The sequence below is a fragment of the Aulostomus chinensis genome, chromosome 5 (genome assembly GCF_037954235.1).
Source record: "Aulostomus chinensis isolate RoL2024-O1b breed Wild chromosome 5, RoL_Achi_v1.0, whole genome shotgun sequence".
NCBI classification, from domain to species: Eukaryota; Metazoa; Chordata; class Actinopteri; order Syngnathiformes; family Aulostomidae; genus Aulostomus; species Aulostomus chinensis.
In genome coordinates this window covers 30,018,824-30,043,361 of record NC_141324.1, presented here as the reverse complement: position 1 = coordinate 30,043,361, position 24,538 = coordinate 30,018,824, and the positions used below count along the sequence as shown (strand labels likewise).

At 47.6% G+C, this 24,538-nt stretch overlaps 1 protein-coding gene and 1 long non-coding RNA gene across 2 annotated transcripts; both read left to right on the top strand.

Moving 5' to 3' along the window:
• Positions 1-803: 803 nt before the first annotated feature.
• Positions 804-22,882, top strand: LOC147262122 (uncharacterized). Its single transcript, XM_086205069.1, has 6 exons — positions 804-1,386; positions 1,476-1,612; positions 5,654-5,698; positions 5,878-6,004; positions 22,167-22,379; positions 22,664-22,882. Exons 2-6 carry the CDS (start codon positions 1,574-1,576, stop codon positions 22,735-22,737), a joined length of 498 nt encoding a protein of 165 aa, XP_086061195.1. The 5' UTR covers positions 804-1,386; positions 1,476-1,573; the 3' UTR covers positions 22,738-22,882.
• LOC147262123 (uncharacterized) lies at positions 5,109-5,520 on the top strand. Its single transcript, XR_015116142.1, has 3 exons — positions 5,109-5,126; positions 5,210-5,359; positions 5,468-5,520. It is a non-coding gene; the product is annotated as an uncharacterized LOC147262123 (long non-coding RNA).
• Positions 22,883-24,538: the final 1,656 nt, after the last annotated feature.

Here is a 24,538-nt window from a genome sequence, read left to right as displayed (position 1 = left end):
GTGTTTTGCAGTAATTTGAGACTTTGAGAACACAAGGCAACAAAAGTACTCAGGAAAACATGGTTTGGGATATTGATTGTGTTGGAGAGAATTTGAGACAAACGTCACCCAGGAGCACAATAAATGCAGGAGGAATACGTTCTGTTCATATTTCTACTTTTTGTTGTTACTCCTCTCCTGTTCTGTTCTACGCAAGGTGCCAGTTTGCATGCTCTGCTGAGCTCATTACACGAGCTGTTTAGGTCAAATTTGCAGAGTTCACGCTCAAACAAACAGCTCCGGAGTTTGATTCAGGCAGGCTAAACAGGGCAGATGTGAAAAGCTTCTTAGAATCAGTCTGAACAGGCGAACAGTACATTGATTCCACCTGAGCCGCACTATTTTTATCCATTAATGACCTAATTCAAAGAAAAGAAGGAAATAGGTTTTCATTAAACCTGAAAATAGCATTTCATCTCACCCCCTTCATTAAAATGTTGTTGAAAGGAAATTAATCAGAGCCCAAATCATCCGTTAGTGGAGGGCAGCAGCTCAACTATGGTGGGGAAATTAATTCCAGAGATCATAATTACCACCCTGCTGGATGTGCCTGCATTTCCAACCCTCCGCCCAGAGTGGGAAAGAAGAGCGCGATTATTTCTAATCGTTTGGATGGATTTTTGTCATGTCTGATGTTGCTGAATGTTGGTTTGTTAATTTCATTCAGTGCTGCCAATGATCTGTTTTTCCTTTAAACTATGACACAGCTCGAAGAGGAAGGTCCAAAACAGCTCAATTACCCAGAGTTGTTGCTGGCTAACGCGTTGTGCAGGCAGGAAAAGAGAGATGAAGCCAGACAGACTGAGGGATGGAGAGACTGAGGGATGGAGGGATGGACGGTCAGGCCAGGAAGATGAAATTATGCCGGAAGAAATGATTTTGCTCCAGTTACATTTCCTGCCAAAATCATATCATTAGTTTACACATTCACTAGAGTATTGCAAATAAAATACCAGGTTCAGATAGACTGGCAGATGGAAAGGACTCCTGTACACACACATACACACACACACACACACACACACACACACACACACGCACACACACCCCGTGGCTGTGCTGCAATTCCCATTTTGATTTCACACATCAATCAAGCAGCAGCGAGTTAGCAGGCAAAGAACCAGCCTCCTATTTGATCAAGTTCTGATATATTTTGGCAGGGGAAGTCACAGTTTAGATTGGTGAAATTCTGGAGACGGGCCAAGACTTGTTCAGTCAATGTGCTGTGCTGGTGAGATGCGAGCGGCTGCTGTGTCATCTGGCGAGCGTGGTGACCGTTTACCACTGATGAGCTGCATCACGTTTGAAACCACAGAAGTCCGGTTGAAATAAACAACGGTGAAGCGTGTCTGTTGCTGACACACACGTTCATCTGAGGTCTTATTTCATTCAACACTCGACAAATAAGTAAAAATAACTCTTGGTGCACCACGCAGGCTTCTAAAGAGACGGCTCCAGACACCGCTGAGGGCCGAGGTTCTGACGGGTCTTCCTGAGGAGGCAGAGGCAGGTTGGACCCGTTGTTCCACTGAGGATGATGTGTGGAGGAAGGCTACAGAGGCAGAAGAGTGTGGTTAGTATTTGTGTTATGATATTTGACACAACATGGGAAAAAAATGTAGCTAATTGTGGGGTATTTTGGTGATCAATAACCCAGTGGATTCGGTTGGGCGGGGCCTTTGCAGGCAATACGGTTGGATCCCCCAGTGGGTTTAGCATACGTTAGCTTGTAGCAGTAACACCGTCCAGCCCACCTCCAGCTCTGCTCATTCCTGTCCAACTGTGACTTCATCATTGTTTTCTTGTTTTTCTGCTGTTTGACACAAAACATTGCACATACGAGTGAAACCGGGTTCTGTCCACGTTGGTTCTGATGGCACATTTAATGATTCGACCGGGTTTCTGCGATGAAGGCATGAAGGCTTCACGCCGGCAGTGGTGCTAAGATGCAGTACGTCTGAGAAAAGTAGCACATTTTTAACATGAAGCTTCCAGGTCAATCAGAAGTATGAGTCGCAGTCTGCAGGCCTGGATGATTTCTCTCCACTGCTCAGTCAGCTGGTCCTCCCAGTCTTGATAGAACACCTCCCACCATCACGACGTATCGCAGTGCTCGCACTCACAAAAAAAAACAAAACAAAAAAAACAACTTGGTCAAATTATGAAAATGGAAAGTAAACACACACTCTTTTGTTGCATGGCTTGAAAACAGAAGAAAAAAATCAAGCAAACCGCAGCGCAGCCATGTAAACTGTTGGTGTAAACCAACATGGCGACCACACGAGAGATGAATCTTAATAGCTGGGCACCTCATGCAGTCAGCAGAGCTCCGACTCGGTTCATTTCCACAGCAAATATAGTCTGACCTTTCGATTGAGGCGCTGTTATTGTTCACTACTTGAGGCTGATAGCTTCAACACCTGAACTGATGCAGTGTTTTACTGGCTAATTACCTAACTGGCTATTTTCACGGCGCCGGGCCACCGGGAGTGTTATGAAGCATGACATTAGCCCTGAGCCCGACTGCAGGACGGACTCAGAGACTGATCGAGCTACTGACTGACTGATTTTGGAGGTTTGCGTCCTGCTGGGGAACCCCGAGAAGTGTTTCGAAGCATGATATTAGACACTGAGCATCGCAGTGGGAGGCTTGGTATTGGTAACAACCTCTGGGTATCGCCGTCCCGTTACACCGTGACTGACAGCTGCTCTCATCTGGAACAAAACGCTGCTAAAAGAAAGAAATGAGGAATAACAACCAGCAGGCCTGGGAGCACCAGGCACCGTCCAAACCACTGACAGGTTACTGAGAGCTTCAGGAACACTGAAGCATTTGGGTGGGGGAACCTGATTGTGTGTGTGACTGATGAAAAGTGAACCGTGTCTGTACTGATACTAATGGGTAGACGCCCCCCCCCCGCCCCCGCCCCCCCCCCCCCCCCCCCAGGCAGAGCCTACCAGGGTTCATGGTCATATGGTCAGTCTGATCTCTCTAAAGACGTGAGTGACGTGAATGTGAGATTAGCTGAAATCTGTCTGGTCTGAAGGTTTCTTCATTCACTCTGTCAGTTTTTTGAGATACTGGGGTGTCCTGTTACGAAGAGGAAATTGCCCACATATATACTTGGATAATTATTCATTTCTAATAACGCGCTTCACACTCCTCTGTAATAAAATAATTTCCTGCTACTCTTAATGCATTTAGCGCTGCCGCAGGCTACAGTCACCATGCACTGTAGATGAGGCTTCTCTGCGCTCGTATAATTTCCTCCTCTGCTGCACTTTCTGTCTCACCACTCCTCCTCCTGTCTGTCTCTCTGCATCTGTCCATCTCTCCATCCATCAGCTCGTCTCTCTCTCCTCCTTTGTCTTCCTTCCTGTCAGCGCGGGTCATTTTTCTCAGCGGGGCTCCTTCCTGTCACAGCTGACTCTCGTTTCCCCTCCACCAATCTCCCGCTGACAGCAGCAGCGCTGATCTGAGCAAACTATTTCTCTTCCCATGTAAACATCCATTACTGGCAGAGAAGGAGACGGGACGTAAGACGCCACGAGGCGTTCCTGCATCCTGGGCTGATGTGTTTCAGACACCTTCGACAAAGCAAACCTCGTGAAAGCTCTGACCTCAATCTCACAACAGGTGAGAACGTTTCCAGGCAGCAGTCGGCTTCTATTACTGAAACACCGAGCAGCAGTTGCTACCAACAGCTGCCGCCGCCACCAGGAAAAGACGTCCGTACCAACAACACCCGCCAGTGGACAAGAAGCAGCTGATAGGAGCTGTACAAACATGAACAAAAGTTAATGATGTTTGCAGGTGGTTTGTCCTGGTATTTGCCTCTGGGGGGCAGCGCAATGAGCTCGACTGTCTTTACATGGACAGTAACAATCCAACTGCTCACCTGGTGATCAGGTGTTTCATGTAGAACGTTCCAACCATTCACAGGCTACAGTGCCACTGTGACTGAAGACACAGGCCCCAAAAAATAGAATATCAAGGGAGGAGGTAGGAGAGTTGTTCAAAAGTGTCTTTTCATGCCTTTGATAACAGCGCAGGGGGAGCTAAGAACATGAACGCCTCAGCTGCCAGTGTGCAGCCCAGACGTTCATAATGACAGAATCTCCATAGAAACGGATCTGGTTGCGCTGCGGTTCAGGCACGACGCACTGCAGCCGCTGGCGTAGAGCACCGCAGCTTCCTGGTGCCTTCCAGGTGTAAGAGTCTTCTTGTTTTTATCTATGATCAAATTCAGCTTGATTTCATTCTCAAGTCTCGTTTACAAGTCAGTGTCTTGTGTTCGATGCCACGTTTAATCTATCGGAAAGTTTCTGTCCATGTAGACATACTTGCCGCCATTTTCTCAACTTTGAAAAAGACAACAGAAGAGCAGCCTCATCCTGCAGCTGCAGAGCTGCGCCACCCGTGAGTGCTGATGATGTCAGAAATAAGTCTTTTTTCACTCTGCTTTGCCTTCCAGGAGCTCCTGCTACTCCTGCTAATGTTAGCTTACCATCCAGGGCAAACGCTGGATCCAAACTTTCCAGTAGCAGAAATGTGCCGCAGCTTCAGGAGCTTATTAGTGCCAAACTCTGCTGAAGCTGCGCTCACGTCAGAATGAGTTTTCACATGCGCCCTGCAGAACACCCTTTCCCCCTCTTTCCTCTCGTTAGAGGCAGCGTCTTCCAGTCTGGCAGCTCATGAAAACTTCCCTCTCCCACCACACAACAGCGTTTAGGGTTCAGGCTTTTTGGAAGCAGACAGAACCGACAGATGGAGACCCCCTGTATTATGAAGTCGGTGGAGGGCGATGAATTGTTTAGCCCTCCAGCGTGGGCGACACCTTCTCAGTCGTGAACAAAAGTGGTTAATTTACCAGCCGGACATTTTATAAGCGTTGATTTCTTTTGCTCTTGCAGACGAGTTCTCCTCATATTTGGGTTTTTACAAACGCACAGCAGGGAGGACAAAGAAGCTCCTGCTTTATAAACAAAAGCTCTGTTTTCCGTCAGTCACTGATTGTCATTGTCACTCACAGGGACACTTGGATGACGCGCCGTCAGACAGACCTCGTTGTCTGCTTCAGTTTCAGGTTATTTTCTGAAGCAAACGCAATCATCCATCATTATGTAACATCAAGATCCAATCCTGGAATGATGAAATCTCTTGCCGCAGAAACACGATGCTCTTGAAGTGTCGACAGTCCTGCTCTGATCTGTCAGGGGAGATCCTGCCGTCGCCGCCGCCGCCATCAGGACTGCTCTGATGCAGCGGCTCAGACTCATCGACTGACTGAAGCACCTCATTCTCTCCCTGTAAATCAAAGTAATGCTTCATTTCATGGCTCATTATCACTCGCAGTCCAAATGTCACCGGTAGTCTCTGAATGTTTGACCTCCCTGGCGATATTTGAACTGTGACTTCCTCCGCCAGCCTCAAATCAGCGACGGCGTGAATTACTGAGCAGTGCAGATCCGCCTCAGAGGGGAGGAAGCGTCCTGTCCTGTCGGTCAGCTGTTAGTGACCAGCTGAGTGTGGAATCGACAGATACCTTAATGACTCCAGTGAATCAGAGTGGAGATGCAGGTTCGAAGGGTTAATGGATTATTTCTCCTTTAGGCCCGCAGAGGAAAACAACATGGAGAGAAGAAGAGGAAGACACAAGTGCGTATGGATTTCATCAGCAATTATAACTTCTCCTGTACAGACACATTCCATCCCTCCGTCAGGGAGGAGGTGGCAGCAGGCCAAGGTAGCACATCAATTCCCTCCAGCTTAACCTGGAGAACCCTGACATGAGCTGCCTGGTTCTGACAGATCCCCTGTGTGTTCTGGTACCACAGGGTCAAAGCCTGGAACACATCCAGCAGAAGGAAGCCAGGCGGGAGGGATCCTACCCAGATGCCAGAACCCCCGAAGTGGTGTCCTCTTGCGTGGAGGAGGAGCGGTTCTCCGTCTACGTTCCTCCCGGTACCTGTAAATGCCACGCTACACCAAAGGCTCACAACAAGATGAAAGTTGCTGCTACCTGCAGTTATGCAACAATCTGAATCTCGCCATTTTGCATGGCTGCAGCTTGATGTGACAGTGTGCAGTTTCCATAGCAACGACTTTTTTTGCGCTTCAAGAAGCAAGCCAGCGATAGCGGGCTTTCAAAGCAGCGTTCCACCTGAAGACGGGCTGACAGCAAGTCTGCGTCATCGAAAAATCCACTGCAACATAAAACTGACACCGGCCAGTTGTGTTGAACTTGTGTAAACCAGTTTAAACCACTGAAACCAGTTTGTCTCATCGTGAGTTTCGAGGCTCAGCTGCTCTCATCTAAAACTGCTCCGCCTCAATGTGAGGGAGGGTTTGTGTGTCCATGCAGGCCGGAGCTGTGTCTTCACGTGGGGTCGATGTGTGTCGTCGCTGAAAGGCACAATAATAAACACCAGTACTGCCAGATGAAATCAATACTCTGTCACAGACAGAACAGCTTCACTGTTGACAAATGCTCCTCAACCAAAAGTAGTTCCTGGATGTCTGTCATCCACTCAGAGGTGAAGACAAAAACAGGAACACGTTCACGAGTCACGTGGTCAGAGGTCACCGGTACATAATGGCACTTACCTAGGATTTTATTCCAGCGGGTCATTTATTCATAGTTACACTCATTTACGTTCGACCGAGGTTCTAATTACTGAGACTAATTAGCTGCTTAGTCCGTCTTTGTTTCTGGAGAATCAGCTCCTGGTGGGGCCTGAGCCACAAACACATCCAGCGTCGTCTGTTCTGGCGAGTAATGAGAGCCGGCGGTGCTGCGTCGTCCTCACCGGTGGAACACCGTCACCGTGCTGCAATTAAAACCACATTTTGGTGAACTTACATAGGAAGTCTGGCTTCTCGTGAACGTTTTCAAAGCAACATTTATCTGAACATCGTTCTCATTCTGCTGGATCTTTCGCAGAACACTGGAACTTCTTTATCAGCCCCCATTTGTTGATGCTGAGGCGTAAAAACTCTTTCCTGCTGAGTTCAACAAACTGTTGCCCAACAACCAAATGCCTTAAAGTGTACTTAGTTACAGGAACAGAAACATGTTGTGTTGTAGATAATCCAGAAGGGTGTACATAGTCTGTTTTTCCCTAACAATGTTTAAAATTGTAATTTGGAAAATGTATCTCCTAATGAGGACGTAAGAACTCAAGAAGGACCTCCAATCTGTAGTTCTCAAATGTTCTCATTCACATGGCACCATATCTTGAGCGCTGGCAGCTTAAATTACCGTATTTACCCTGGTTTGGTGCAGGGTCTTTTAGTGAATCCTCATCAAACCTGCTCCCGCTGCTGACAGAAGCCAGGTTTGAACGTGTCAGCGGGTTTTTTAGCCGGTAAGAAAGCAGCTTTGGGTTCACATAGATGGAAAATAGAGAAAAACCGAAACAAAGATACAAAAACAATGAGCTCTGATGAACTCATTTTATGTGGTTTAATTTGTACAAATATAAAAATGACCGTGAACCCTGCCTCTCGGGCCGAAAGCTGTTGGGAGAGGCTCCACCCCCACGACCCTTAAGCTGTAGAAAATGGATGGACGGACGGACACGAGTGTGAGAGCAGTATTAACTACCCATTTAATAAAGCTGATATATCACGCCGCTGCCTTCAGACAGAAATCATCAAAGCAGCTCTAATGGAGGGAAAACATCTCCTCTTCAGTCGGTGACGTTTGATTGTATTTCACTCAATTACTGACTACATCTTGAGGGACTAATTACAGAAAGATATACTCTAATGGTCAAATTCAGCTGAGTACAATTATCTGGCTCCATCAGCTTCCTGCCAACGAGGCTCTGCAGCTGCGGTGAATGGAGCAGGGCATTGTGGGCCGCTGTCGGTCCAGGCAGGCTTCAGTCAGCAGAGCTGGACTGGGATCAGTCACATCACGCTGGCTGTATAAGTGGGACTCTCAGCTCCGTGTAATTATCAGCCATTTGACACAGCCGGAACATCTCGTCTGGAATATCAATGACCGCCAAAACCGGTGCGATCATAGAAGCCGGAGCTTCACCTGGAGGAGCGGTTAACACCTCCGCTGCCATCCGTCAGCCTCCACGTCCCACTGTTACCTCATTGCCCTGCATCCTCACGTCTCCAACCTGCTAATTCACTTCCTGAAGATCAGCCGCGGCGTTCACAACTCGCCGAGGTTGCGGCAAAAGTGGAGTCCAGTCCGTCATCACATCCTGTTTACTGACCTCTCTGAGCACAGGAGAAACCCAGCCTCTTACACGTCCTCATTAACCTTGACCTTCCTTAAATATGCTAATCCCAAACACACAAAGACACCCTTGTAAATTAAATCCCATCGTTTCGTCTCGGCCGCTCTCAAAAGGCTGATAATGTGACAAAAGCTACTTTTGAAGCGGCTTCTAAGTGTGTTAATTGCTGAGGTTGTTTTTCACACCGAAGCTTGAAAAACATGCTGGAAAAAGAGAAGACAGCTGTTATTGTTTGTATATTTTGATGGAAGCCCGAGCCAGTTTGAGAAGTCCGGTTGTAGCCGGGTAGCACGTCCAGGAGCTTCTCTGGAGGCTGCGCTGCTCCACCTCCCGTAAAGTCCTCACCAGTGAATGCTCGTCATCTCTGAATGTAAGAGATCAACAATGTGTGATTTCCCACATCAGCTCAGCCGCCCTTGGCGCTGACAAGCCTCATTAGACCTCGCAGTGGAAAAGAGGCTGAGCTCCCACTGACTCGCCTCATCAAGGCCAAATTGGCAATCGAATGTCACTACTGGCTAATTATAACGCATATGCCTCTTCTTCAGAGACTGGAGCTCATAATTATTTCAAATTGTGCATTCAAGTGCATTTGGTCAGTCGTGAACAAACCTGACAGCATGAATCATATTCATTTCTTTCCCTTCTAAGTCACAACACTTTAAATGTCACCCTCCAGAGCACAAGGGGGCAGCACATTCCCAGGAAGTTGGGATGTGAGAAGCCGGGAATGCTGACTTTCTTAGCCTGGATTCATCCAACTGATTTTTATTACAGTATTTGCATTTATTATATATTATATTTAGAGGCTGCACGGTGGTGCAGTGGTCAGCACTGTGGCCTCACAGCAAGAAGGTTCCGGGTTTGAGTCCTGGCTCGGGCACGGGATCTTTCTGGGTGAGTCTCCATGTTCTCCCCGTGCCTGCGTGGGTTCTCTCTGGTACTCCAGCTTCCTCCACAGTCCAAAGACATCAATTTGGGGACGAGGCTGATTGACACTCTAAACTGACTGTAGGTATGAATGTGAGTGTGAATGGTTGTTCGTCTCTCTATGTTGGCCCTGCGATGGCCTGGCGACCTGTCCAGGGTGAACCCCGCCTCTCGCCCGTAGATGCTGGGATAGGCTCCACCCCCGCGACCCTTACTAGGAAGGAATAAGTGGAAGACGACGATGAGATGATGATGATATATTATATTTTTACAGCTGCACTGCAGTTCATTATCGGTCCTCCCTATGAATGCCAACAGGCTTCATGCAACTTCACCTCCCTACATGCACATTTTCTTGTGCTATAAGTGATAGTTTACTATGAAATGTAGATCAGCATGTTTACAAGACTAGAAGTAAAAAAACTTTAAGAAAGTGCAGGACAAACTGTGCAAAATCTTACAATAAAGAACTTGGATAGATGAGCAGACCAGACTTTATTTATTCTCACTCTCCTCCTGATTTCTACCCCAATCTATGCTTTGCAGTAATATAGCTCCTATTTATCTGTTTACCACCATCAAACATTAGTCCTTGAAAATAAATTCTCGGTTAAATGTTCCTTGCATCAGTTAATTTAGTGTTCTAGGGCCCAAACCACAGCCGCACGGTTAGGAACCTCACAATGGTCCTGAAATCATTGTCCCTGCTGCCAGTATTGGCAAAACAGCGAGGCGTATTGACACGCGTGCTGCTCCACGTGAAGCCGCCTGTCCTCCGGGCTCCCATCGATCGACCTGTGCATGTGTCCAGAGACAGAGGCAGCTGCTGATGTTAGAGAGGCAGCCGCTACCGCTAGAGAGGCAGTCGCTAATGCTACAGGCAGCCACTAATGCCAGAGAGGCAGCCGCTAACGCTAGAGAGGCAGTCGCTAACGCTAGAGAGTAGCCGCTACCGCTACAGGCAGCTGCTAACTGTACAGGCAGCCGGCACAGAAACCCACTGACCTCCTACAGCTTCAGTGAGGAAAAGTACAAGCAGCATTGACTTCTGGGCCAAATGACTCCAGACTGGTGGTCTAGTTATCAGCTCCAGCTCTGACTGGCACTAGTGGACATTAGCCGGTAAACACACCTGTCACCTGCCCAGAAACACGGCGGCTGCACCTGCTTGGATACAGAACTCTGCTGAAGGGACCACAACCACTTAAACCCTCTTTGCATGGTGGGTCTGTTTTATGGTTTCCACAAATTTGCTGATTTCAAAATGTCATGTTATACAAACCAAGAAAGCCTGTGTCTCTGGACAGGTCCAGGTTCAGGTTCAGGTCCAGGCCCAAGTTCAGGTCCAGGTTCAGGTTAGTATCAGAAAGCCCAGGTTGCAGCAGCAGAGGAGGGTCTGAGTCTTGTTATCAGGGCTCGTTTTCCAAACCTTATCCAAGATCTTGGTGGCTCAACCGTGACGCTAACAGACCTTAACCGCAGTGACGCACCACAAAAGTCTCATGTTAAGAAGCTGTTGTCAACACACAGCGATGAAATGACGTTTTCTAAAACCAATGAACGGCAGCTGACCTACAATGACGAACATTTGCTACACAGTTGCTAACTAGCTGCTAGCCAGGACACGGGGAAACAAGTCTGGCTGCACTATGTGGAGAAATGATCTTACTGTAATTATTTTTGGCTGATATTGAGATTGAAATCTTTAATTGTCTTATTATAAAAAAGGTATTTTGATGCACGACTGGGGGACTTGAAAACTGCAGTGGGATAAACTGCAACTTTGATTAGAATTGGATTCGTCGTGCAGTCATTAAAAACCTGCACTTGCAAACTGTAGATGTGAATTATAAAGACTTGAGGGTGCGGTAAACACACCCAGCTGATTTAACACCCTGTAAAACACCCCCTCATTAATCTGAAGAATGGATTCAGCTAACGAAACACACCTGGTGTAAATTTATAAAGACGATGCTGAATATATCGACGTCCATGTATTCCGTGTGTGTGTGTGTGTGTGTGTGAGAGAGAGAAAGCATGCGTGAGTGTGTGTGTGTCTAAAGAAACCACTGGGGAGTTTGCAGACACAAGACACAGAATGCGAAGCACAGCAACCACTTCATTCTTCATCAGGATCACGACCTTTACCATCACTTCCAGCTCACGCAGCAGTGTGTGTGTGTGTGTCTGTGTGTGTGTAATGTTAAACAACACCAGATCCATTAATCCAGACAAAGACCATTTGGACAAATGTGTGTTTGAGGACTTTTGAGACAGTTTGCTCTCGTGTTCCTCTGCTCGCGTTCATTGCAGCTAAGCTAACTAGCAGCTAAGCTAACTAGCAGTCAGCGCCAGAGAGGAGAGAGGGAGGCATCAATGTGCTGCTCTGGCACTGAAAATGATAAACATGTTTCCCAGAGGTTTGCATGTTCCTTCAAGCCAGCCATCAATCATCATCATCAATCAGAGTTGATCAGAAGTTGCTTGTTGTCTTATTCATGAGACAAGAAGCTTAGATTGAGTTTGTGATCGCAGCAGAACAAGAACAGACATGTTTCTGTTGAACCTTTTATGAGCTGAATGATGATTTTGTGCGTCCGTCTCCTGGTGAGTCCACCAGGGCTCCGTCTGGACTCCAGCCACCTCAGGGACATCCGGCACATTCAGACCACTGCCAGGTGAAGTTACACGTTCAAGCAGGAGGGGACGAGAGCGAGGCAGACAAAGACAGAGATAACGGCTAGAATGGAGGGTGACAACAGACGGATGGATTACCGGAGAGGTTTTTAAACATTTGGCCAAATTTCATGTAACACAGACAGAATGAGAGAGGGACAAGGAAGGAGAGAACAAAGACCAGGAGGAATGAAAGGTGCTTCTTGTCAGGTGTCTGTGAGAGTGGGAGCGTGAGCGGGTTTCACCTGCAGGCGGGAGGTCAGTGAACGGAGGGAGGACACAGGAGCTGTGTGTTGAGAACTCTTCGGGGAGATGACGCAGACATTTTCGCCCTCTCTCTCACGTTCATCAAGGTTCAGGCTCAGTCGTCTAATCCCCAGAGATTCCTCTGAGCTGCTGGCGAGCCAGAGAGCAAGGCAGCCATTGTGTCGGTGTGAAGGAACCTGAGACGTGACCTCGGCTGCAGCCACCGGTGACACCAAACATGCTTCAGTGGGCTGGAATGACATTAGGTGGATGATGGACATGGAGCAGGAAGGTGGAGGATGAATTCTGGCATCGGTAGACGCTCCATGGTGAATAATCAGAGGAGCAGACGTCTTTCTGCTCGTGAAAACGTGAATTGGTAACCAAACTCCATCACCCATGACCCTTGAGTGTCCCAGCTGGGTTCCTGTGTTTAGTTTTGAGTGGTCAACGGCATCATGTGACACAGCACGGCAGAGTCAACAGTTAACGGAGCAGAAGACGGGCCTCTTTTAGCCTAAAATAGATTTGGCCCAAACTCAAAAAAGACATCCAGCATCATGATGGGTTTATTGGAAGTAGACTTCTAAAAGTGGGCAGAGTTCCAGGCTGGATTCTAAAGCTTCTGAGAGGGAGATTTTCACTCCTGACCTGACGGAGAACGGAGCTCGCCACTGCCCTCCGCGCTGCTGGGACATCTTTCCCTTCTTTCCTGGCGATCCGTCGTGTTGTCACGTCCTCTGAATATTGACGTTATCTGATTTACTCATTGCTCTCCTCGTGAAGATTTGCCTGCAATTAAAGCGGACTGGACCGTAAAAGCAGCTAAGTGGTGTTACTTGGATGCTGACTGAGGAGACGGGGCTGGTAAGGAGCTAGAAAACGATAGATCGAGCCCTAAAATCTGTGCTATAATTTATTTTGACGTGAGGAACATCCTTTTTTTTAAGGCTGTTGAGGCACTCAGCCATTTTTCATGACTCGCTATAGACGTTAAAGCAGCTCACCCCACCCGAAGGCTCTAATTGGACCATTAATGTCCATTTCCCCACTATCAGGATGTGTAACCAGGGCCGAACAGATTAGAGAGGATGGATCTGTCACGGCCTCGCTGCTCTCTGCCCGCTTCATTTATTCCTTTCTCTTTGTGAATGTTTGTCTCGTTGCTTGTCAGATTACTTTTTAAAGATATGGAATGATTATTATTAAGAGAGATTTTACCCCCCCCTAGTTGTGTCTTAGATTACCTCCCATATCTGTTAGACTTTTTGAAGTTTCCCTCTGAGGCGGGAGGCTCCGTGTCTGTGGAGACGCTTGGCCTCATCGAACCTCCTCTAGAAGAACTTTCATTCCATTTTAGAACAACAAAACAGGCAGCGAGACTCGCAGGCCGCGTTGAGAGGAGCAGACTTCACTTTTGTTGCGTCCCGACCATCTGGGCCTCGTTTTAATCAGCATCGCTTCGTCATGAGGCACCAGAAAGTTCCCTTAAACAAGCAAACATGAAAAGAAGAAGACAAAACTATGCAGTGAAATTTTCACTGCTTTCAATGTTTGAGGTACTTTTACCGAATCGTCTTTTGTTTTTGGAAGTCAGCCTTTTAAATGGAAGATTCCTTTGACAAAACATTCGCTTAAAGTAAAAAAAATCAATCATTGAAATATTTCAAATGCACTGGAGGGGCTGTTCTGAACATACTTGGTTGAGGTTATCAAAGCCCAGGATATTTTAATCGTTTAACGTAACAGCAGACATCATTTCATCATCTTCAAAAACTGCTTCATGAAATTATACATTAGAAATGTTTCTCCTTCCAAGGACTCAAGTATTTAAGTGACACAAAGACCAAATATTCATGGTTTAGAGAGAACAAGCCTCTAAATGCCAGCGGTTCAAAGGCCACAGCTTGGTTGGAACTGGGCCTTGTAGTTGCCATAAAGTGTCTGCTGCTGCTGTAAACCGTCTGGTTTAACCGCTTTGACCGTCACACGCAATCCAAATCAGATCCATGTGGTCTGACAAGGTTCGGAAAGCGTCTGTGTCCAAGTGAGCGGGGGGCATGAACTGTCGTGACTTCTCAGCCAGTTTTGGTGAAATGGCGTGGATGTGACATGCGTTCATTAGGCCTCCAAAGTTGCCAAGTATTTAAAAGTATTACTTGCGTGTCGGCTGCCGGGGCTGTCAGAGACGCCATTTGCGTTGCTTCCAGATGAGCGGTGGTTTCCTGTCCAATGACAGGAAGCAGAACCGCCTGAGGCACTCGGGTCCGAGCAGCGTCCAGGGGCACGCCGGCGCCTCCCGCCATCACTTCTCCTGCTAAATTAGCTCTGCTCGACTCTAATGTTGTCGAATGATCCGAATAATGAGACTTTCCTCCCCTTCAGTTAATTATCGTGCGGACTGATGACTGCTGCTGGTGTTTGGAAACTGATGCTTCCTAAATGTCTTCGCCTATTTAGCGGCAGCGAATCATTCAAGAGAGACATGAGCTGGCAGAAGTTGGAAGCAGAACTTCATCCATAAATCACAGCTGGACAGATCAGGACTTCGCCTCTCAGGACCGGAACAAACACGCACGTGATCAAACCGGATTCATGGAGTTACGTTTTCTTCTGGCGGGTCGTTCGTCAGCACCGTAGCAGAAGCGGCTGGATTCTCCTCAGTCTCCCTCAGAGTTTTTTTAACAAATTTCTACCTTTGCTTGATCAGTGTTTTAAGCTGAATTGATGAGTGGAGATAATCACCACCTGTGCAGACAGACACTCAGACGGCTTTTCTTCCAGTTGACTTTGTTGGCCTGTGGTCGCTCAAAATGAGGACGTTTGACCACCACATGTCCACATCCTCAGGAGCACGACGTCCCAGTAGGGCTGGACGTTTGTTGATGCGTTGATGTTTCAAATTGAAACAGAGCGAAGACAGAAAGGCGATGCGTTTGAAGTTTCTAGACTTCGGTAAAAACAGCCTGAAGAGACTCAAAATGATCTTCTTCTCCCTCGCCGGCGAGGAAGCGTTGAACTGAAAGATTCAACTCTTCTCCTGTGTTTTCCCTGCGCGTCCTCATCATGCCTGTCGGGATGTCCGTCGCTCCAATCGCTGTGACAACAAGCCAGCTAAACCAGTGTCAGGGTCATGCACGCCCATGAAACCGTAGTTATGGATTTCATATAGAAAAAAAAAATTAAAAATAGAAACTCTAGTAAAATGTAGAAGGTTTTAAACAAACTCACAAACAAGTGGAATACTGGGACAAAAACAATCACAGGGAACATGTGAGACCAGTGACGCTGCTCAGGGGAGGAGGCGGGGACCTGTCACGCCATGGTCTCCGTTTCATCCTCAGCTTCACGCCGATGTGGAGGAGCTGCTGCTGTTGTTCTGTACTCAGACACAGGAAGCTTTCATATTTAATTCAGCTACAATGAAAAATAATTCAGGAACACTTCCCCGTGGAGGAGTCGAGCTCGCAGGCAGCTGTGAACACCGCAGCTCAACCTGGAGACCTTTGCGTATGTTCAGAGCTGCAGGCTGGCTTTCATTCTCTGCTCACTCACTCACACACACACACACACACACACACACACACACACACACAATTTGCAGGGTTCTGTGGGAGTGGATTTGATGCAGGCTTAATTAATGATTGGATAACCGTTGAGCCGTTAAACGGGGTGCAGGGATAGGCGAGAATCCCGGTTGAGGAGTGAAAGCAGAGCCCCGCCGCCTGCTAACAACACCGTGGGACGGGCTTCTCGCCGCCTGCTGCACCAAATGCTGGCACCGATCCGGTGAAGTTTATTCAGGGCATATAAACACCTGACCTTTGACCCCACAAGGTAAAAATCCAATGCCTCATTGAGAGTATTGGAGGACAGCACAGACAGAAAAGGTTGCGACGACATCATCTTTTGTCATCTTCCTCCTGTCCATCAGGTTTTTATGCCTCCATGCTGGAGACAGCAGGGGATTGTGACGGGCTGAAGGAAGAATTGAGAAGTTTTTGGTGGTCAAAGGTCGCAGCGAGCGCACCACCACAGGGAAGTGTTCACAGCTTCTGTCTCCATGGATACTGGGAGGGTTCCTCCCTGTTTATAGATGAAACTGCTGGATGAAGAATCTTTCATTTCCAGGTGGATCGGACATGTTATTGACAGGCAGAGACAAACGTTCTGTCGCAGCGCAGACGGTGTTTGTTTGGTTTATGACACGGATGAATCAGGTGTCAGCAGCTTGTCAGAGTGCCCCCCCACCCCACTCTCTCCGAGCTGCAGGCAGAACCAGCCGATAAAGAAACAAGACAATTATAAACATAATCAACACTGCCGAGAGCAGAAATTAAAACTTAAACCGAGGCAGGTGTACAGCAGAATTAGAGGGAGAGCATTAAATGTGCTGCACGGTTTATGATGCTAGGAAGAAGGACGAGGAAGAGACGGGACTGAATAAATGATCAAACTCAAGCGAGGCGGGGATTCGTCCGTCTCGTCATGAATTCAGATTCCTTCTCATCGGCGGCTGGTTGCAGATCAGACCGGAGCGCCGATTGAAACACACACATTCCTGTCGGAGAAGAGCAGTTGGCTTCCTCCTCCCCCAACATTTGTTTGGAACATTTCGAAGGTTTGTTCTTTGTCATCGGGGCTGCGGACGTTGGCTGCCGCTTGGAGGTGAGAGGTGTTTATCTTCCAGAGCAGGAAGTTGTGAGAGCTGCTCTGCCGTTCTCTTGTTGACCTTCTCTCCTCTGCACTACAATTCAGAGGTCTTGAGTTAAGCGGCCTTTTGATCTAAATTATGTTACTAATCAGCTCTCAGAGGAGGAAGCGCTAATGACCTTTATAATGAGGAGGCTGGAGTCAACGCTTCTTCCCTCCTCTTCAGCTCTCAGCCTGCACTCCTCCTCCCCGCTCGCTCCCTCCTCCACTCCTCTGAATGTTTTTCATCCCCTTTTCGTCGATCAGCTTTGACTTAATTCAACAAATTAAAGAATGTAGATTCTGAGTTCACCCCACCAAGCTGTCCTGGTTGCTCCAGGCACCCCGGCCGACCAGAGGGGGCGCTAGAGCAGCGACCAGGACACACACACACCCACAGTTTGTCTGGAAGCGTCTGCGAAAATGTTGCTTGTTTCTGAGCCGCGAGCTGCGTGTTCATGCACGCGTAACTGACGCGCTCGAGGTCCAAACCCACAATGTCTGAGAACCGAATTCAAGGAGTCGGCGTAGGTTCTGATCCAGTACCCACGCCAGGACAGAGGCAGTGATAGCGAGGGGAACTGACGCTGGTGCAGGAGTCTGCTGTGCGTTTACGCACGCCGCAGGAATTCAACAACTGACCTCATCCTAGAAAAGACAACATCTGGACGGAGGTGGCGAGTGAACACGAGCCGTTCTTCTCCCTCTGTGCGTTTACTTTCGCCTGACTGCGTTTGTTGAACTTTGACTCGAACGCCTCTGAACATCTCTAGTTGAGAAAAGAAAGGAACTCTTCTCGTTCCATCATTGTCAATACGTCGATATTTAAGAGAAGTGAAACACCTGAATAAATACACACTTGCTCTCGGGTGCTCGGCGTCCAGCTTGTTCTGGTGGCGTTCGTCGTTTCTGACCAAGCCAACACCGAAAAAGTGAATCATCTGCTAAAACAGTGGCACCGAGGGCCGGACCTGACGGAGAGCAGCAGCTGCTTCTGCAGGTCTGGATTCTTCCTGATTTAATTGGCCCTGAGCGAAAATGTCTCAACGTTAAGCGAGTGAGTCAACAGCCCGTTGCTTGTTTTGCTCCTGCTCATCATAAAAAGGTCATGCTGTTTCCCTCAACCGTGTCAGTGCTGCGTTTGGAGCTGATTTCAGGAAATAACCAAAAACAGGTCACAGCGGTACCCGATATAACGCGCCTGTGTTTTAATGAATGTTTTTATTTACATTTATTTTATTTTCAAAGGTTTATTATCTGAATTATACCGTTTATGCGGGACTCCAACGAATAAAAGAGGAAGTGTAAATAAATCTGACTCGAGGCGAAAGATGAAATCCAGCTTTAAATAAGTGGTCTGATGTTCTGCCCCCGCGGTCGTGTCGAGCTCGTATATTTTTGAACGTGTGCTGTTCATCAGCCACCTTTCTGCTTGTCAGTACGGGATGAAAGCCTCAGTGGGACTGGAAAAATAAAATGTGGGCGGCAAAAAAAAACAAAAACAGTTGAAATAGAAGCATGTCTAAAGAAGCAGACACATCAGTGCGACGGCCTTTTCATGCCTCCGCAGCAGCCGCGGGCGCCAGGAGTTGTGGCCTCCCCTGATGCGTCCATCCATGCCTCCATATCTCATTAAAGGCATTTGTGGGGCTCCTAAAGAGCTCAAACTTGGCACAAATGTTCACTGGGACTTAAGGATGAAGAGATTTTAAAGGTCAAAGGTCCCTGTCACCACACATGAACACAATATCTCAGGAACGCCTGGAGGATTTTATTTTTAATTTTTTTTTGTTTTAGGGTTAGGCACTGTGGGGCTGTTCAGCTATCGGCCCGGGCCTTTTGGGGGGGGGGGGGACCCATAGCTAACGTTCGTAGCTAACGTTCTCCAATTCTGCCTGTCGTACCTCTTGCAAGCAAATGGTGGTTGTGGGAAATCACACCAGAAACCCGCCTACAGAAATCACCGAATGCGGGAAGACAGAACCTTAAGCATCAAGAAGGAAACTGCAGGGCAAACGGAAAACAAATGCGTCCGGCACAGAGAGCCAAACCTAAACAAGCAGCGCCGGCACGCACGTAACAGCGTGGAACGTCCCATCGGGCGCGTGGGAGGCGGGACCTGAGGATATCTGGATTAAAGGACAACAGTGTAATTTTAACAGTGAGTTGCTGTAACATGGAGGCAGAAATGATTCACTGGAGCAGGAAAATGAGAGTTTCATCTGAACGTGTGAAGTGATCAGGCTGTTCCAAGCTTCTTCAGGGATGACATCAAAAAGCTCCTTTCTAAACACGTCTGATTGAAGAGCTTGTCTGGCCTTTCACAAAAGAAAAAATAGAAAGCAGCAGTAGCTTAACTTGTTATTACCTAATTATGAATCGTGGTTTTTCCCTTGTGGTAAGTGCTGCTGCTGGCTTCCTTCAGGCAGCAGCAGGTCTGGACATCTTCCTTCTGTTCTCCAGAGCTGCAAAATCCTGTTGCACTCAGAGGGAGCGATTACAGCTGGACAATATTCCTCTTTTTACCTGGAACGACAGTGAGTGTCAGTGCTTTAAACTCTTCTGGTCATCCGCTGTCCGTCCTCCTCAAACGCCGGAACTGGAGTGGAGCCTCAGACACACTCATGAGGGAAAGCCACGGGACGGACACAAGCTCTGCTGCTGCTGCGGTGGTGAAATGACCTCGGAAAATGTGAGAATTCAAGATGAAGACTTGTGGTTTCCTCCAGCAGCAGCAGATTGGGACTCATCAGAGGCGCAGACATTCACAGTCACAGCAGGCGTGTTTGGAGCTTTTCTCTTCGATTGCAGGATTTTCTCTGTCGCTTTAACTCAAAGGTGCGCTGCCTCTTGACAAGTGGCCGCCACCGACTTGGTGAGGAGGGTTTATACTCAAAAGTGATATTTGGGAAATGACAAATGGACGCGGTTGAGGGGCAGGCAGAGGCGGGAGAGTGGCATCACTTCTGACTTTGACCTCCAAAGTGTGAAAACAGATTACGTCTCTAATTTCGTGATACTTTCTCATTGGTTTCATCGATGTTCTCTTCTTCTGTGGTGGCTACAGGTGTTGCATTGGTGAGGCCACAACGTCGGAGTGACACTCAGATGAAGAAGACCTTCAGTGGTTGGAACATTTTGGCTTTTTTTTTTCTTCTCTTTTTATACAAAATCGTAATAATCTGCTCGCTGTCTTGTGACGATCCAGCCACTTCAGGGTTTTTACAAATCGAATTGAACGACACAAAAGACAAATACAATGACAGACCGGTTTGAATCGGACCTTGAAAACGGACGAATGACAACTCAGAAGAGTGTTGGAGGAAGTTTCACAATCAATCATCACGAAACAACAGGAAACAAAACGGTCCGAAAAGTGAAATCTCTCCTCTGAAAGATGAGCCTTCAGCTCTTTTGTAGTCCTGAGCCTCGGCCTCACTTCAAGCTTCTTGTTCAAATTTGATCATGTTTTGCTTTTGTAATGTTTCTGTTCATTCTGCAGGACCTGCGCTGAACTGCCTCTGGTCACGCAGGCCTGCAGCTCATTTGGACTTTTTTTCCCATATATGTGTATTTGATAATAAAACTGATCGCAAGCTATGCACTATTTTCATTATTAACTATTAAGGTGTGTTCACACCAAACGCGACGCGAATTTTCACGTCGCTTTATTCACATGAGTTTGATCGCTGGATCGATAGGTTTATATTCGCGTCATTTGCGAATAAAGCGACATGAAAATTCGCATTGCCCTTTGGTGTGAACACAGTCAGTAGGTAACTATTTCATACACGCACAGAACGTGGCATTCTATTCCACCTGTCTGTAGTCCGTGCCCCTATCTGGCAACCCCCGGAAAAAAACCCTAGACCCGAACCCAGAGAGGGTTACTTGGTAGTGTGGCTTCCTGGAAAACAATACATTTTTACGTTTAGGCACCCCTGCGATCGTCCCACTTTTTGTGTTACAAACTGACCCCCAACAGAGAAGGGAAAAGTTATGTGTCACTCACAGAAAAAAAGTTTGGGGACCCCTGGTTTAAATCATCCTCACTTTCTCTCTGTTTCAACTTGAATGAGTAAAACTACTCCAACAGAGCCAGCTGGAGTACTGCGCTACTATGAAACTCGGTACAGAAAACTCCGGGATTATGTCGCTGAAAACTTTTATTTCTTTGTGAGATGATTTCCTCATAATTTCCTCCTCAGGCCACTGAGAAACTTTCAGACAATCCTTTGGGGTAATTATGAATCCTCATCCTAAATGGCTCTAAGCCCTGAAATCATCACAGCGCCGTCCTCTGCACTACGCCTGAGTAAACGGAGCAGAAGCTCATTTAATAGGCAGGATTTTACTTGAAACCACTGATTAAGGCACGGTGGGATTTGAAGAGTACCGAATGTAGAAAGAGCTGAAGATGTTTTGATGATGTTTAGTTTGGTCTCATGAATGTTTTATTGGTGGAAGTGGTTTATAACAGATAAGCAGGTGTACAGATAAGCAGGTGAGTACAAGGAGAGGCGGAGAAAAAAAGAAATCAGCGACAGCGCGCTTAGTGCCGATTTATGTGCCAGATTTGATTCGTTTCTGCTTAATTAATGTGAGTCCAGCATCTCGCCTGTTTTCACCTCTACCAGGAAGGCTCTATTTTCTGTCCACGCCTGTTGGTTTTCTGTTCGGATGCTTGTTCCCTGCCAATTTGTTCTAAGTCAACGCCAGCAGCTTTGGTGCACTGATTTATGAGCGTGATACTGCCTTGAAATAGAAGTGTTTTGCCTTTCAAGTACTCATATATAGTTGTCTTGAGCAACCAAAGATGTTTTTTTTCCCCTCCTGCGTGACACAAGAAAGCGTTGATTCAACTTAACAAGACCAGCTCGTCGTGCTTGGCTTGTTTTTTTAACTCAAAATGTTTGTGTTCTTTTTTTTTCTGAGCATAAAACCAGATGAAGAAGTCAAGTGACTCGCGGGAGATTGACAGGTGCATTGGGGCGGTGTCCACGGTGATGCAGGCGCTAAACTGGTCCGTTGTGGTAAAGAGGGAGCTTAGCCAAAAGGCGAAGCTCTCGATTTACCGATCAATCAACGTTCCAACCATCACCTGTGGTCATGAGCTCTGGGTAATAACTGAAAGAACAAGATCACGAATACAAGCGGCCGAAATGAGTTTCCTCCTCAGGGAGGCTGGGCTCTCCCTTAGAGACAGGGTAGGGAGCTCAGTCCTTCAGGAGGGACTCAGAGTAGAGCTGCTGCTCCTCCAGGTAGAGGAGTCAGTGGAGGTGGTTCGGGCATCTGGTGAGGATGCCTCTGTCCTGGTCTTCCAGGCATGTCCAGCGTGTCCTGGGTCGGCCCTGAGGCCTCTTCCCAGTCGGAGAGATCATATCTCTCGGCTGGCCTTGGAACGCCTTGGGATTCCCTCGGAAGAGCTGGTGGAAGTGGCTGGGAAGAGGACAGTCTGGGCTTCCTTGCCAAGGCTGCTGCCCCCGCGACCCGGACCAACCGGATGAGCGGAAGACAACAACGGCTTGAACTGGACGGTGCGCTTGAGAATGTGAATACAGAGATTTTCTGGACAGTTTAGCTGTTGTTAACCGTCAGTCACCGTTAGCTTCGAGCTAAATTCACATGATTCCTCTCTCTTTATTCCTAAAAGTCACAAGATGTGCAGGAGGGAAAAATGTCTTCGTTAGCTTGTGCCACTTATTTTGAGAGTTGTTGAAAAGGCAAACTACACTTTGAATTACTCACAAATACTCACAAGTAAATACGTTTTAAAGTATTACTTGAGTAATGTTGTCCTGGCCTCTATGTTTGTCTGCAGCTGAAAAACGGAGGCCAGAGGAAACTCCAGCTGGCAGCTTACGTGGTTCCTGCTCAGGTAATCTGGAGCGCTAACATGCAACCACACAAATGATTCATCATGTGTGCAACATTTCTCTGAGAAAATGGGAGAAGAAAGGAGGATAATTTGATAATGTAACGAGCAAACACACACGAAAGCAAACATCGGGAAGCTTAAGTGGAAGTGGTGGTAGTTGTTGCCCATCCAGAGAGCATCGCGTCCACATGGTGACACCGGGGTGCCGATGTCTGTCTCGCTCTGCTGCTTCTGTCTTCTGTCCACCTGCCACGTCCTCCTGCCGGCCGTGTTGGTGCAGAGACACCGAGCCAAGACTTCCTGTCTGACAGCTTCCTGATACAATCCAGCAGAGAGCGGACTCTTCCAGAGCTTTATCACCAGCAGCACACTCGCGCCACAATCTCCGATGGCAAACACCGCGACTGGAAACAGATTCTGGAAAGAACTTCCGACGACGGCGTCTGCGTTTCCTTTTACTCTGTTCTGTCCTGCAGCTCTCCAGCATTCTTCTCAGCACAGTTAAACCTGTTACCTTGCGTTACACAGAGTGAGAGGATTCTCGCTGCTGTGAACGGTCGGGTTGCTCTGGCGGATTACTTACACAGTGATTAGTGATGAAAACACGCAGGAACCTGTTTCCTATCCAAAGCAGCTCAACACACACACACACACACACACACACACACACACACACACACACACACACACACACACACACACCTCCTCCATCTCCACAGACAGTTTTATTTGTATTTGTAGATAATAAAAGTCCTCTTTCTCTTGCATCACAAGATTTGAGATATTAGAAGAAATTAGAGGACGTGGGGAGACGAGGGGAAAATCTGTTTTTTTCCCTCAAGAGGCTCATAATGATGCAGAGTGCAGCTATCATGCAAATGATTTGTGAAATCAAAGCGTGTGATGTTCTCCAGTAGAACACCAGACGACCAGACAAGTGGAACTTGTCAGAAGTAATCAGGCAAGACTGCGAAGCTGGAAGCGGACACGCTGGTCAAACCAAACCGAGCGTGTAAAATCACGACTGGCCTCCTGCTTTGTTCGTCAGCCTCCAGCGGAGGAGGAAGCTCGCCGAGCCAACCAAGCGTGTTCAGGTCTTTAAATTTTAATAGTTAATAGGAAGATGAGGAGGACAGGGGAGGCCAAAAGTAGAGCAGGATCAGTTAAAAAGTATTGACTGGGATGAGCGGGTACACCGTCATCTGTATCTCTACTACCACCAAAATTATCCGCATCGGTGCTGAGGGGGTTACTCGGTTGTGTCACAACCGTAGTATCTGTACTGGATATGTAGATGAGTATCAGCTCATTTACAACAATAGTCCAGACTGGTGACTTTATCATTTCATTTTTTTAATGATGTGAGTCTCAAATCTGCTCTCCCACTCCTTCAGTTCTCCATCTAAGTTGTCACATCCACTTTTGATTTGTGGGTCGTTTCCCTGATGGAGTCCCCTTCTTGGATTTGCCGTTTGGTGTCAGCCAGTTGTACCGTCAGTCTGCGGTTCCTCAGTCTCCAGTTCCTCAGTTCCAATTCGGCTCACTGCCGCTGCTCAGCTCTCCATCAGCACCTTCTTCTGGGTTTGGTGCATGTTCAAGTCTTCAAACCGCCTACTTTCATGTAGAGTATTTCCAGTTCAGCCCTCAGAGGAGTCACTATCTCATAAAACCCCATAGCCGCATATTCCTGAATGTGGATTGTATTCCTGACCTGCTTGTGGAGCTCCTGGTACTGTCCTGGGAGATGTCCAGATCCCACAGAGAGCTTCACAGCATCCCAGGATTCTTGCACAGCTGTTATTTGTCTCCTGGAGCTGC

Bases quoted from the DNA above. Each gene is read 5' to 3' on its own strand.
- LOC147262122 (XM_086205069.1), top strand. From the start codon at position 1,574: ATGATGTGTGGAGGAAGGCTACAGAGGCAGAAGAGTGTG. The intron at 1,613-5,653 runs GTTAGTATTTGT...TTTCTCCTTTAG, and splicing joins TACAGAGGCAGAAGAGTGTG to GCCCGCAGAGGAAAACAACA. The intron at 22,380-22,663 runs GTGCGCTTGAGA...GTTTGTCTGCAG, and splicing joins ACAACGGCTTGAACTGGACG to CTGAAAAACGGAGGCCAGAG.